Source organism: Neolamprologus multifasciatus, chromosome 4 (assembly GCF_963576455.1).
Source record: "Neolamprologus multifasciatus chromosome 4, fNeoMul1.2, whole genome shotgun sequence".
In the NCBI taxonomy this organism is placed as follows: domain Eukaryota; kingdom Metazoa; phylum Chordata; class Actinopteri; order Cichliformes; family Cichlidae; genus Neolamprologus; species Neolamprologus multifasciatus.
In genome coordinates this window covers 15180724-15194874 of record NC_140442.1, presented here as the reverse complement: position 1 = coordinate 15194874, position 14151 = coordinate 15180724, and the positions used below count along the sequence as shown (strand labels likewise).

The following is a 14151-nucleotide window of genomic DNA, read 5'->3' as shown; positions in this document are numbered from 1 at the left end:
TTGTTGTTGTTGTTTTTGAGAAATAGGTTCACTATGGTATGGTTAAGATCGGCTGGGATGGTTTTAATAATGGTTAAAACTTTAGGTCCAATAGTGTCAAAGACACTATTATCTTTGACACTATTATAAGAGAGAGATGATAATAGTGTCACATGACATTCACAGACACATTTACACCTAACATCCTTCTAGAAAAAGGCTTTGAGTTAATTTGCCCTTTCCACTTCCACAAAAACAGTCTATAAAGCACTGTCATCTTGTTGTTATTAATACATTGTTTGTAATATATAGCACCTTTTCACCAAAGCAATCGTCAGATAAGATATTCGTTTTTGACAATATAAGACTTTTTCAGTATTATGAATATTTTCTCATAAATTATAAAGTCTAAGGAGCTTAGAAAAAAAAGCGTCTGGACTTCTTTAAGTTGCTTGAAGACATTTCACCTCTCATCCGAGAAGCTTCTTCAGAGTCCCAGATTTAAGACCAATGGGAGTGTCTCCCATGGGTGTAAAGGGAATCAAAACTGGATTATAGATGGCAGACAGTTGTAGACAGTGTCGTAAGCCACCGCCTCTATTTACCCTTTGCTTTACCCTCTGTTTACCCTCTTTAAACAGAGGTGGTGGCTTACGACACCAATTGTCTGCCATCTATAATCCAGTTTCTAGATCCCGTGCCTATGCACATCCTGGTTCTTCTGACCTCAGGAGATTACATGATAGGGTGGGGCTTGGTTTCACAATGAGTTCACACGAAACCTTGGCTGATTGTGACCTACAGCTGTTTTCACACCTTGGCTCGTATGATTAGGTACAGGATCATTAGGAGGTCCGCTATCTCTCTTGGGGGGACACTCCCACAGGGCTTAAATCTGTGACTCTCCACCATTTGACCTTAGACCTGAAGAAGTTTCTTGGATGAGAGGTGAAACATCTTCAAGTCCAGATGCTTTTCTTTCCAAGCTCCTTAGACTACGATGACCTGGATGGCTGAGAACCTCCACAGACATAAACTATAAATTATATTCACTCCTCCAGGAGAAAGCTAAGTACCCCAAAGAGAGAGTGGCTCTTTCTGCTACCACACAGAGGTCTCTGGACAGGAAAAAGAAGTAAGAAATCAAAGGGAAACACATGTTTTTATGGTAATACTGTTTAGATCGAGTGATTAGTGGTGTATCTGGTACTAGGGTTGGTGAGTTTCCAGCTCAGACTAGGAAGATGCAGCAGAAGCCAAAATGCCCCACTACCAACAAATACGATATTACTTCATTATTACTTTTTAATTGATTCTAAATTTCACTTGATGTTATTTCTAAATGATTGTCCTCAAAAGTTATTTACATACATTCATTACTCCTTTCCTAGAGTCTTGAAGCCAAGCCAAAGACAACATGTTTGTGCCTCAGGACAGCTTAACCCTCAGGAGCAAGTCTGTACCGGTACAGATTGTAAAACATCTATTATAACACACCCATTGCCTGAAGTCATTCTTTCTCAGTACATTGTCCACCAAGGTTTCAATATTTTTTATTATAATTAATTAGAATTATAACATCATTTGTCACATATTAATAAAAGCAGCAGTCTTCAGACACAACCTGCTTAAAGATCTTGGTTTACACACTGGCATGCTGTTACATTAATTGTAAGGGGCAAGTTTGTACTTGTCCAGTAATTATTGTACCAGTATAGTACCAGTAAACATTGTAGTCATTCTTTCTTAGCTCAGTGTCCGAAAACTTTAAACATTTTTTGTTTTTTATAGATAATTAATTACAGTTCTAACATTATTTTAGTCACATATTCATAAATGCAGCAGTCTTTAGACGCACCCTGACTTTAATGTATTTAAAGTCATCATAGTGTGTTTTTCTTCTTTTTTTTTTTCAGAAACACTCCAGAGGAGAGGGTAAGGCACTCTGAGAAACTGAAGTAACAGCAGCGTGACACAATATGCCTTAACTGGAGTTTTTACTCTTTTAATGCAAACCTTTCACCACTAAGACTTTAGTCAGTGCTGCTAACCACACGATGGTCCTTAAATTAGCTTTGAAAATTCACATGAATGAACTGTTGCTCACCGAGTAGAGCCGTATTGTGAGAGGGTCGCCATGGCTATTAGCCAGGCCAACTTCCTGGACAATGGTTCTGGCCCCTATTTTTTTGTTTACAGTGTGATGACGTGAGGGGAGCCACGGTGGAGCAATGGACTCCAGTGTAGAGTGCGAGCTGCCCTGGGACGTGACGAGCCCACTGGAGGGATGAGATGGGGTTAGGAGGGTCCTCCTCTTCTGCCTGGGACGAGGCTGGTGTGGACCCTGCTCTGAAGGAGGAATTTCAGTCTTGCTTGTGAACACCTAACAAACATTCATCCTTTGTTGTGGGACAGTTACATTGTGGGACAGGGTGGGAGTTTAGCAAGCATAGAACATTGTGTTTTATATGTTTTTTTGAAATTGGGATTATTTATTTCTGGGGATTTTAGTACCTTGACAACATTTTATTGCTTGTTTTTAGAATTGTTTTTCATTCTTGCTCCCTGGTTTGGAAATAAGCTGTTTCTGATGAGACTTACATCATCTATGTGCCCTGGGTTTCTGACTCGCGCACTCCTCCCTTGTATCTAAGGAACCAGCCTCTATAGTAAGACATTCGCACCAGCGTGTCTACATATTCACGAACAAAAACATCCCAGTGCTATTGGTTTGACTGTTGCCACTCGCCAAAATAATTTGTGTCAACAGCTGATTGTCAATGAAGGAAAAAATAAGTAGCTGTAGTTAAATGTAAGTCAAAAGAAGCTAAATTGAAAACACTTAAAAACAGTTGTGTGCCTAATTACTCTGGCTTTGTTATCTGTCATGTTTTACCATGCATATATTTAATATCAACTGCTTATAGCTGTAAGTTCAGTTTTATACAGACAGTCAGACAATTTAGTTGTGGTGAAAATACAGTATTTCAATGTGTATGATTTATTCATTGCATTTTTTTCTTCAAGGGCTTTAATTACCAGATGCATGCTTAATCATCAAGGTAAGTAAATCCCAAATGTACTGTTTGGGAAAACCTGCAGTCAGTTGAGACTGAAGAAGTCACTTGGATGAGTGACAAAATGTTTGTCCCACTGAAAACATTACGCCCAGATGAACACAATCAACCTTTTGGGCTATAGTTACCAATTTGTACCTTGTTTCCTTCTTTATCTATGCTGAGTTTTTAGTTCTCTGAGTCATATCAAAGTGTTTTAGTATTTGGTTTTAATGCCTTCTGAAAAGGAAAAAAGATACAATCTCTGACATCTTCGGTATTCTGATTATTTTTTCATAAACTATAAACTACATTCACTCCAACAGGAGAAAGCCAAGTGCCCCAAAGAGAGAGTGGCTCTTTCTGCTGCCACACATCGGTCTCTGGATAGGAAAAAGAAGTAAGACAAGAAATGGAAACACATGTTTTGCATTAATGCTGTAGAGATCCAGTGATCAGTGGTGTATTTGGACTTCTTTAGGGTTGGTGAATCTCCAGCACAGACTAAAAAGATGCAGCAGAAGGCAAAATGCCCCACTACCAACAGGTGTGAAACACGGCTGTGGGATGTTATTACTTTTTTGTTCATTTTGTGTTTCCCTTTATGCAATTTCTGGATTATATTCTCCAGAAGTTATTTACATACATTCAGTATTCCTTTCCTAGAGTCTTGAAGCCAAGCCAAGGACAAACGGTTTGTGCCCCAGGACAGTTTAACCGTCAGGGGCAAGTCTGTACTGATCCAGATTGTAAAACAACTTTATAACACAACCATTTCCTGAAGTCATTTTCTAGATAATCCTTCTTTCTAAGCGCATTTCCCACCAAGGTTTAAACAGTTTTCTCTATAATTAATTATAATTCTAACATCATTTGTCACATATTCACATAAAATGTCACATAAAAGTAGCAATTTTCAGGCACAACCTTGTTTCGACGTATAAACAAGGATCTCTGTTTACACTCTGGCATGCTGTAACATTAATGTAGCTTCACACAACCACAGATGCACAGCAGGCATTCAGTGTGGACTATATTTCAGAAATGACTGAAGAATAAGAAATTGATTAGACCAAGAAACAATATAAGACATTTATATAAAAAGTATTTCTGTAATATTGTGTGAATGGATGCGTTCACTGCAGCACCATGCTGATTTCATATTTGTGCACTTGTAGCATTCAGTGTTGAGTTTTTTCTCCCACATTGCTGTGTGTGTCTTTTAAACGATGTTTGATTTAATTTAAAATGTCAGATTGTTTTTTCTTTTTAGTTTTAGGTCAACTTACGGCATAAGTCTATATACGAGCTTCTTTTCTGTTGTTTGCTTCACCGATGGTTCATGACGCAGTAAACATGTTTAACATGGTATTAAACAAGGATCCTACTTAGATATTTAATTCTGGCCTATGATAAGGTAATAAAGCCACATATGAACAGTGGTCATGTTTATTTTTCAAAAATCTCTAAAAATCATTTACTGTATTTACACATCCTTTTTTTTTTTTTTTTTTAAGGAATGACACTATAATTTGAATTGACTCTGAATAGCAGCACAAATCCAGAGTGAAGAAGGAGGCCAAACAGATTTTTCAGGCATATTTAAAGTAATAAGACTTTAATTCTAATCATTTTTATGTAGCAGGATACAAACATTCTTGAGCAAATCAATTTGTATTATATTCAATAGACTTGCACACATTGCAACATTAAACAGAATAAGTCTCATCAGCCATTACACAATAATATGAGGTAATATGAAGCTTTATGATCTGTTATCTCAGTAATAGCAATCTGTATCAGGATGCAGTAAACCACATTGATCCACTCACTCCGGATTTTTAGCGTTAATTCACAAAATGTTTATGTGTCACAATAATTTGCATTTCATATTGAATAGAGGTAAACTGACATGTATGATAAATACGTAGTGAATACAAAGTTGGGAAAGGTAAGCTTTTGGCTGTTTACAAATCACTCCATAATTTCCTCCATATACAGATAATACACATACAGTACTGAGTGATATAATCCTACATTACACTGACTACATTATGTCCACACTGTCACACCAAAAGAAAACGTAAGCCACAGATCTCGCACACATATGAACTCCAAACTCCTTTGAAAAAACTTCATCATCGTTCATTTTTCCAAGATTTTTACTGTAGTAAAAACAGCCATGTGCCATGATATACAAGACAGAGAAAGCACCTTAGCTGTGCTGGAACTTTAATATCTTTCATATGAGTTTGGTAAAGGCACCAGCCAACCATTCACATACATGCATTTACACCTAACATCCCTCAAGAAGAAGGCTTTGAGCTGAGTTGTCCTTTCCACTTTCACAAAGATAATCCTTGATGCACTGTCAGGAATCATCCTGCTGTCCTCTGCATCACGTTTGATATAAAACAGCTGGACCACAATGACTGAAATAGCTGAGCACACGCAGTTGGATGTGCAAACACAGTTCTCTTTAAACCTGACGATGAACTGTATTTCTCCATAGCAGCCATTCTTGAGTTTAATGACACAGTCTGTTCTGTCTGCCTCTTCATGGTTTACAGAGTAAACAGTATTTCTGTTGATGAAGCTGTCAAAGGCTTCCACTGATCTGAATGAAACCAATCGATTTAAGAGCTCTTCTATTGCTAGTTTCATGGATCCTGTGATATCCAGATGCCGTGAATTTCCAAGCAGATTGTAACAATCAGTGGTTTCATTTACTGGTGAAATTCTTGCTAACGGAGAATTTCCGTTAGAAACAAGGGAGCGAAGGTGACTCGGCAGGAACTGCCAACAGAGAAACTTGTCTTGAATTTTTTGAGGATTGTAGTTTATGTTGCTAAGCAGTGCCCTTAAATTTGCGCTGTTCTTCTCAAAACTGAATGCTGATGTTGCCCAGAGAGGCCCCCAGTTACGCACACAGTCAGCTAAGTGGATCAACTGATGGCAGTTGAATGAAACGTTTTCTTCACCATAGAGTTTTTCCATGTTTCTAACAAAGATTACCAAGTTCTCATGGGCCAGCTGAAGGTCATTTTGGGAGACGGATTCTTGTAGCAGAATGTGAATGCTGATCGACAAACAAAAAAAATGTTGGAGAAATGGAGGCTGGAGGGAGCCTGGTAGGACACTAACAGCATAAAATAAAAGGAAAGCTCGCCAGTCAGATGCTTTCCAAGTGCCCCGACCCTTCAGTGACTGTAGAGATCTGCTCATTTCTGATGGAGGCTTTAACATTCGGAGATAAGAGTCCATTTGTGAAATCTGTTGACCTACATACCAGTCTTTCTTGGAGTTCTCTGAGTTCAGCCACAATCCAATAAGTTGCTTAGTCACACCAACTAAAACTGAGTGCATATATTCGGGTACAAATCCAAACACAATGTCAAACAAAGGAAGTCTGGAAAGTAAGGACATTCCTTTTACTCCATACTCTGAGGTGTTTTCATGGGAGCTTTCAGCCTTTCTTGCATTTTCAACAAACATATTTTTTGATCTTGATGCTTGTTTAGTTTCATCATATCGGTATGTCCTCACAGATCCAGAGCCTTTTGTTACCACTGTGCCAGGGTGTAAACACCAGTCACAACCATATTCTCCATTGAATTGTTTGCAATTCCGGAGAAGTGGCCTCGCCACAGCGTCAGAGGAGCAAACCAAGCAGAAGACTTTTGATGAATGAAGAGTGCCTCTGCTGTCTCTCCACTGAAATGGATTTTGGGCTAAATCACAACATTCATCCACAAATGGTTTCAGAAATGTGTTCATATGAGGTTTTCCTTGGCCAAACCAAAATCCAGCAACTATCATTTTTTCCTGTCTTTGTGTGTAAGGAAGTTCATTAATAACAAACTGAAGGGGCCAAATTGAGTATCTGGAGGTAAAAATTGGTACTTCATCAAAATTCCATGTCAGTGTAAGGTCATCTGCAGCTAGTTTACCCTCTCTGAGGAGATTCTGGTACATCATCCCATCCATCACATCTTTGATGTTATCATGCTCATCTTTAACTGTTTTAGGTAACAACTCAGTGCTGTGGTTCTCAAGGACACCTTTCAGAAGGTCTTTCAGGGATGAGTACAGAAAGAAGTTTCCATTTTGAATGCTGCTTACTTTGTTGAACACTGAGGCACAGTGAGAACAACAAGAATCAGGATTGTTTCCCATGAAGTTTTTACACTCTTGACAGTAAAACATTGTAAATTTGGTTCGACTTTGTTCTTGTGTCACTGTTGCCCTGGAGCAAATTGGTTCGTTACTCTGAAAAGACAAACAAACATGTGTTTTATATACACAAATAATATTGGCATAACAAAATGACTTGAGGAGAAACATCAATATTCCTTCTTACCGTGTCACTGCCTCTGTCAACTGCTGAAGCAGACTCCAACTGAAATGGAAAAATGTTGTGGTCCTGCATCTAAAACAAGGCCAAAACATCAGCCAGGCCTACCTATACTCTTAATATTTCATATTCATTTGATGAAGGTGCATTTCAGATATGTATATTAAACAAATTTGAAGCAGTTTGCATTTGTTAGCTTCATTACTTATTGCTCCTCTTAATGCAGCATTATGTAGACAAAATGTTTGTCTGCAGATAAAATCATTGTAAATCACTGAATCTTCAACCAGTTTAAAAATATTTTTTCTGACTTCCATTCTTACCGTGTCTTTGCCATCTGTTGTGTCAGATGCTGAAGCAGATTCCAAATGTTGAGGAAAAATATTTGGCTCCTGCGTGAAAACAAATACCAAATAATTATCCAGACAAGGCACAGTCCTTCATGTTGTTTACTCACAGTTTGTGAAAAACCGTTGAGCTGTGTTGGAGAATTCTGCAGAGGACTTAGGTAAACAGCTAACCTGGTTCACTTTGCTAATATTGACACCTGTTTTACTCTAAAGATATGAGTCCTTGAATCCATCAAAATGTATTTTTATTTGTGCTGTCAGCATTAATCTCTTTAAAATGACGTTAACTCCATAATGTCATTTTAACTTTATGGTGTAAGCGGTTAGCTTGTTATTGTTTAGCGGCGTCCAGCTCCACGCATGGGGAGATCCGCGGTAACCAGCTAACGTAGATTTGCTGCATTAATGCGGCTATGGCGTCAATGTCATTTTAAGTCTGACATCATGTCAAGTTCAGGGTTCATTTTAAGATTATAATCATGACCTATAGGGCCCTGCACGGTGTAGCTCCAACTTATATCAGTGATCTTCTTCTGCCTTATCGCCCCAGCAGGTCCCTGAGGTCTTGTGACCAGGGCTTGCTGGTTGTCCAGCATACAAGGTTAAAAACAAACAGTGACAGAGCGTTTGTGTCAATGGCTCCCAGACTCTGGAACTCGCTCCGTTTGAGTTCGAGATCTGTGGACTCAGTCATTTCTTTTAAAAAGCAGTTAAAAATGTATCTGTTTAAACTTGCTTTTGGTTGCTTTTGTTTGTTTGAGGTTGTATGTCCGTTTCTGCTTGTGTGAAGCACTTTGTAATTTTATCTTGAAAGGTACTATTTAAATCAAATTTTACTTGCTTACTTTACGTAAGGAGATTAACGCTGACATTAATTTTAATATAATAACATGATGACATTAATAACAAAAATGATCAAAGATTAATAACTCAATAACAAACCATGTTCAGGCACAATGAGATCATACCATTTCTGGACTGTCCTCTTGCTCTGCGCTTGTTTCCATCATGTCAGCAGAATCATCATTTGTTCTATTCAAGCCCTGCAGTGGTGAGGGATAAATTTAAGATGTATTTCGTATAATAAAAGAAGTGTGATCAGTTTTGTTATATTGATACCTGCCAGTGTGAAATGCATTACATGCACAGTAAATGTTACATTAAATACATTATCTTGTACTTGAGTATTGCGAGGTTATTTTTCTGAATGTCACAGCGCTCACACACAACCTCCACTCTGATGCATTTCATACACTATTAATCTACTGATCTTCACCGCCATTTGTTTTATTTAAAAAAAACCCAGTATATTTAAACTTTTATGGCTTTATGTTCCAGGATTTTATTTGTAACATTTAATAAAACATTACCTGTAAGTATTCTCCGAGCCTCCTTTTAAACTTTACTCTTGGTCCAATTTTTGGAATCAAAGTATTGATTCTGCCTGACTCGAGACTTAGGAAAGCTTCTTTGTCAATACCCTCCTCTGCAACAAAATGAAGTATTCAAATTGAAAAAACAAACAAATATCAATATGGCATTACAGTACAGCAGTAATTTATGAAGGACCAAATCAAACTATAATAAAATACCTTCAAATCTGTGAATCAGCTCACTGAGATGCCATTCAGTTAATTTGTCCTGGACAAAATGACATGGCTCCATCTACAGAATCAAAACAAACACATCACACATTAATGAAACAGTAGACCTGCTGATATAGAATAGAAAATAGCTGCCTTACCTGTAAGTAATCTTTGAGTCTCTTTCTAAACTTTACTCTTGGTCCAATTTTAGGAAACAGTAAATTAATTCGGATTGAATCTCCAAGGTTTAGAAACGTCTCCTTGTCAATGCCTTCATCTGAAATAATGCCAACAACAAAATAAAATATTTAAAAGTCATATGAAGCTAACACTGCAAAACATTAATATTCATCAACTTTGAATATGAAAGACTTTTGTTTTCTATTATAAGTCATAAATCACAGGAATATCCAGACTGACTTCTAAAACAGTAAATTACGATGCTGTTTTAGTGCCATTACAGATACAACAATTCCCATTAATAATAATAATAAACTCATACCTTTAAATCTCTGCATGAACTCACTGAATCCCCATTCAGTTAGTTTGTCCTGGACAAATCCAGATGTCTCCATGGAATTTGCTGTGGGGACAATCAGCAATAACTGATTTATTCATATTTAAAGTATTATTCACTAAATAAGATCATTTACTTTCCTGTGTGGTTCTGAAGTGTCAGAGGTTTAAGTTTCTATTTATCTCAATAACCTTTTTCATGTGACAAGAGGAGGTAAATGTTTTTGTCTTTTAGCTGGATTGAACTCTTGCAACCTTTGCGACTTCATGTCACTCTGTAGAGTTCATCTAAATATCTAAAGTTTCCAGTTTAGTGAAATGTGTTTACACTGATACAAAGGTTTCAGTTTTAATTTTCATTTGATTTCTTCTGTCATAGTGGAATAATATGATTTTTACAGAGCCAAAGTTTTTTAAGGGGCAAAAAATGTGAAATTAGCAGGTAACTGTTGTAGCAAACATATTGACATTTTCACAAAAACATATTCTAAAAGATCTCATTAGATCTTATTAATTTCAGAGTTGATAGTTTACATACATATAATGTGCTACAGGCACTGTTTCAAAATGTTTTAGTCTCCAGATGTCATTTATAGAAAACGTATTTGTGATATCTTGTTTAATCTCTCCACTCACCTTTGCTGTCATCAACACGTTGACAAAAGCATGTATTTTTGTCATTGGCACTAAAACTATAGAGACTAAAGACCTGATGCTTTACCATCAGCATACTTTTTTCTTCATACAAGGAAGCAAAAGTAACTGAACTACTCTAAACTTCATTTCTTACTTAATAGTCAACAGGAATAAAAATAAACAATAGGAAGGACATTGTCAAGACTGACAGGCAGGCAGGAGTAGTGTTGGGCGTATGACACTGATGCTCCCACACAAGCTTCAAATTCAAAGTTACATTTTCCTTGAACCACTATTTCAAAGGTTGCTTCGGTGTGGAAAATCACATGTCCCATGTACATGATCACACCCCACCCTAGTTACTGAAACATGCCCTACCATCCCAACACATCCTGTTTCCCTTAGGACACCTTCATCTACCTGCTACATTACATAAGTTTACCGATTCAACTGACCAATCAATCCATCGTTACAAAATTGTATTTATATCATTCACACAATGAATGATATAAATACTTTGATACAATCAGCAAATGGAAATTGAGATTTCATGTGCTGTCTCCTATTTCATTACTAGATGTCACTGAACAAAGCTTTGAATGAATAAACCAATTTTCAACAAGACTGATGAAGTGGTTCAATAGAGGTTCATTGTTTTATTTGTACATCACTAGGCAGGAGTTGGACCCAAACGCAGCATTGGGAAGATGGAGTGGTAAACTAAAAAGTGACCTTATTAACTTGAACTAAGTGCAAAATAATTCAGATAAAAACAAAACAAACAGAAAACAAACAAACAAGGAGATCTGAATCTTCGAGGAAAACAGACTACACAAGACTAAGGAGCTTGGAAAGAAAAGCGTCTGGACTTCTTAAAGTCGCTTGAAGACGTTTCACCTCTCATCTGAGAAGCTTTTTCAGGTCTAAGGTCAAATAGTGGAGAGTCCCAGAGACTCCCAGATTTAAGCCCTATGGGAGAGTTCAAATAGTGAACAGAGGCAGTGGCTTACAACACCAACTATCTGCCATCTATAATCCAGTTTTGAGATCCCTTCCCAGACAAGTCAACACCCACACACATCATAGGGCCTTCTGACCTCAGGAAATCACATGCTAGGGTGGGGCTACAATGAGCTCACCCCAAACCTTGGCTGATTGTGACCAACACCTGTTTTCACACCTTGGCTCGTGTGATTAGGTAGAGGATCAATAGGGGGTCCATGTCCATCTTAGGGGACACTCCAATAGGGTTTAAATCTGGGACTCTCCACCATTTGACCCAGGAACTGAAGAATCCTCTCGGATGAGAGGTGAAACGTCTTCAAGCAATTTAAAGAAGTCCAGATGCTTTTCTTTCCAAACTTCTTAGACAAGCCTGACCTGGATGACTGAGAACATTCACAGACATACTACAAGAGACTACACGAGACAAAAGTCACCAAAATAAGACAGGAAATGTCTGAGATTGACCTGGACTAAAATACATGAGCTTCACACACACAGAAGGCAAAACACAGAGACAAGATAGGCTTAACAAAACAGACACTAAGGACAAAACACAGAAACAAGACTAGGAAACAAAAGAGAACCAACAAAATTAAACAAGAAACCGGAGACTAGAAATATAGATAACAAACCTCAGAACCCCTATGAAATACTGAACTCTGGGCAAAATAATGCAAAGTATCAAGTGAAATTATTCCTGACATTGAAGAAAAAGAACCATGAGTCCATAACAACAACAAAAAATGCTGGGACTAAGACCCAGGACAATGACAAATATAATACAGACTGATTCAGTATCTACTTACATGTGGTCTCTTCTACTGAACTGAAGTTTCTTCTGTGTATTTTGCACTATGTATGAATAGTCCCCTCCCACCACTGACACAGATCACATGGTGACATATTTTGTGTTACTTTCTACAGTCTAATTTATTTAGTGTCTATAAATAGTATAATATTTCCAGTTTAAACTCAAAAATGAAACCAATCAAACGCAACAGAACTGCAGATCTTAAACACTGTGTCATTACTCAGATAAATCTGTTAATTCATGTTGATTAGATGTGTGGAGTTAGATATGTTACAGAAGGTGTTGAAAGTAATGCAGATACCAGAGAGTGAAGCCAAGTGGCACACCCTGAAGGTTTTTTTTTTTTTTTTTAATAAACAGGTTTCTTATTTGCATAGGCAGAAAGTTGCTGTTGATATTCGGGAGCAGGTAGAAGTGATTTGCACACTAGTTTGAATACCCACTCCTAATTTTCCTCAAAACCAACGACCTCTTGCACAACCACCACCAACACCATTTATCATGCGTGCAAACAAGTTATTATCTGTGCAAATGATCTGGTATCCCTATCCTGGGATATCAACAGCAGCTATGAAGACTATATAGATGTGCCCATTGCTGATGCAGGCCTTAACATGTGAAGACTGTTGTTGTACCTACATGCATTTAACCAAAGACACACACACCAACTAAAACTGAGTGCAAAGCATTTATGAAACAAACAAACAACAAACATTTATGAAACAAGATCACCTTTGTGATGAACTGACTTTGAGACTGCAAGCCTGTCCCTTACATCACTGAAAGAGGTCACATGCACACTGCAGTACCAGACTCTGTGGCCACACAGTGGTTTAAGTGTTTTTTTAAAGGATAACCAGGTTTTATATTTGCATGAGCAAACTGCTTCTTCGATTCCCTGAAATAGAAAGTACAAAGGATTTGGGAACATGACATCTGCCATCACCATTTTCCCAACCACATGAAAGTCAATGTCCTGTTCCACCCACTGCACACACCCAAAGCAAACAACCCCATGCAAACAGAAGACACCATATTTACTCAGAAAAAAAAATTAAGCTTGAACAACTTGCTGAACACAGACCATCTGATTGCCTGATATTACAACTATAATCTCTATCTAATGTTCTCTGTCATTCAGTATTGCCACAGTGATCCTGCTTTTCTTTAATTTTTTGCTCCTTGTTATTATTTCTGTTGACAATGGGAGTGATATTGTGTAATGAAATTGCGCAAAGAGCAGCTCAGTTATCATAGTTTTGAAGGAAAGGTTTAAAAATAATTTGAAATAACAATTGTTATGTAATCTTTGGAGATGTTTTAGACTACAGGTAAACTGGAGTTTATTTTTATTGATGATGTAGTTATCAAGTTTCCCTTATAGATGACAGAAGAACTATTTTTAATAATTGTTAAACCTGTGAGCAACCGAAACCCCTTATTTACTCTAAAGTGAGAGGCCATTCCTGTCCAAAAGGTTTATAAGATAAGAGTCAAGAGATGATTAGTTTTTCCCAATATGCACATTTCTCCGAATGTTCTTAGCTCCCTCGACTACTCATCCATGCAGTAACACATCATGTTAAACCACAAAAGGATTCCAACTCAAATAAGCAAAGTTTTTGTGTCAAACGAGAGGATAATCTGATACAATGTAAAACATAAAAAATAAAATATAATAAAGATAAAAAAAAATAATATAAAAGATTCACACAAATATCTTTAATTTTATTGTATTGTAAAACCAGACATTAGAACGAGATGTAAATCTTGCAGTCTGGCTAAGATGTTAGTTAACTTACAATCTGCATAATGTAACCTGTAATTTTTGTGGAGTGTTTCAAACTACAGTAATGTG

At 37.3% G+C, this 14151-nt stretch overlaps 2 protein-coding genes across 7 annotated transcripts in view; one reads left to right on the top strand and one right to left on the bottom strand.

Annotated features, from left to right (window-relative positions):
* ccp110 (centriolar coiled-coil protein 110) overlaps nt 1-5148 on the top strand; it is an 80514-nt gene extending 75366 nt beyond the window's left edge. The window contains exons 11-12 of one of the 2 annotated variants that reach the window (XR_014873870.1): nt 3362-3597; nt 3702-5148. Coding sequence is in view for 1 of the 2 variants with exons in the window: in XM_085158044.1 (XP_085014170.1) it covers nt 3362-3439 (78 nt within the window). In the remaining variant the exon portion in view is untranslated. Of the gene's footprint in view, nt 1-3361 lie in introns of both variants that reach the window. The other variant, XM_085158044.1, reaches the window with a different exon arrangement.
* A 44-nt stretch (nt 5149-5192) lies between these two features.
* Nucleotides 5193-13994, bottom strand: LOC146520087 (uncharacterized). 5 transcript variants are annotated; one of them, XM_085158034.1, is made up of 9 exons: nt 12289-13991; nt 9828-9908; nt 9484-9602; nt 9332-9404; nt 9110-9225; nt 8708-8782; nt 7713-7781; nt 7396-7464; nt 5193-7304 (listed from the first exon to the last, which is right to left on the bottom strand). In XM_085158034.1, exons 2-9 carry the CDS (start codon nt 9898-9900, stop codon nt 5268-5270), a joined length of 2631 nt encoding a protein of 876 aa, XP_085014160.1. In that variant the 5' UTR covers nt 9901-9908; nt 12289-13991; the 3' UTR covers nt 5193-5267. The 5 variants fall into 5 exon arrangements, with proteins under 5 accessions (XP_085014160.1, XP_085014161.1, XP_085014159.1 ...); XM_085158035.1 differs by having other exon boundaries at nt 7396-7458; nt 9828-13994; XM_085158033.1 differs by having other exon boundaries at nt 9828-13990.
* Between the last annotated feature and the right edge of the window lie 157 nt (nt 13995-14151).

Excerpts from the sequence above, each read along its gene's own strand:
- LOC146520087 (XM_085158034.1), bottom strand. The coding sequence starts at position 9,900 with ATGGAGACATCTGGATTTGTCCAGGACAAACTAACTGAATGGGGATTC. Across the intron at positions 9,226-9,331 it reads GCTGATTCACAGATTTGAAG|AGGAGGGTATTGACAAAGAA; the intron begins GTATTTTATTAT and ends ATTTTGTTGCAG. Across the intron at positions 7,465-7,712 it reads CAACAGATGGCAAAGACACG|ATGCAGGACCACAACATTTT; the intron begins GTAAGAATGGAA and ends GCCTTGTTTTAG.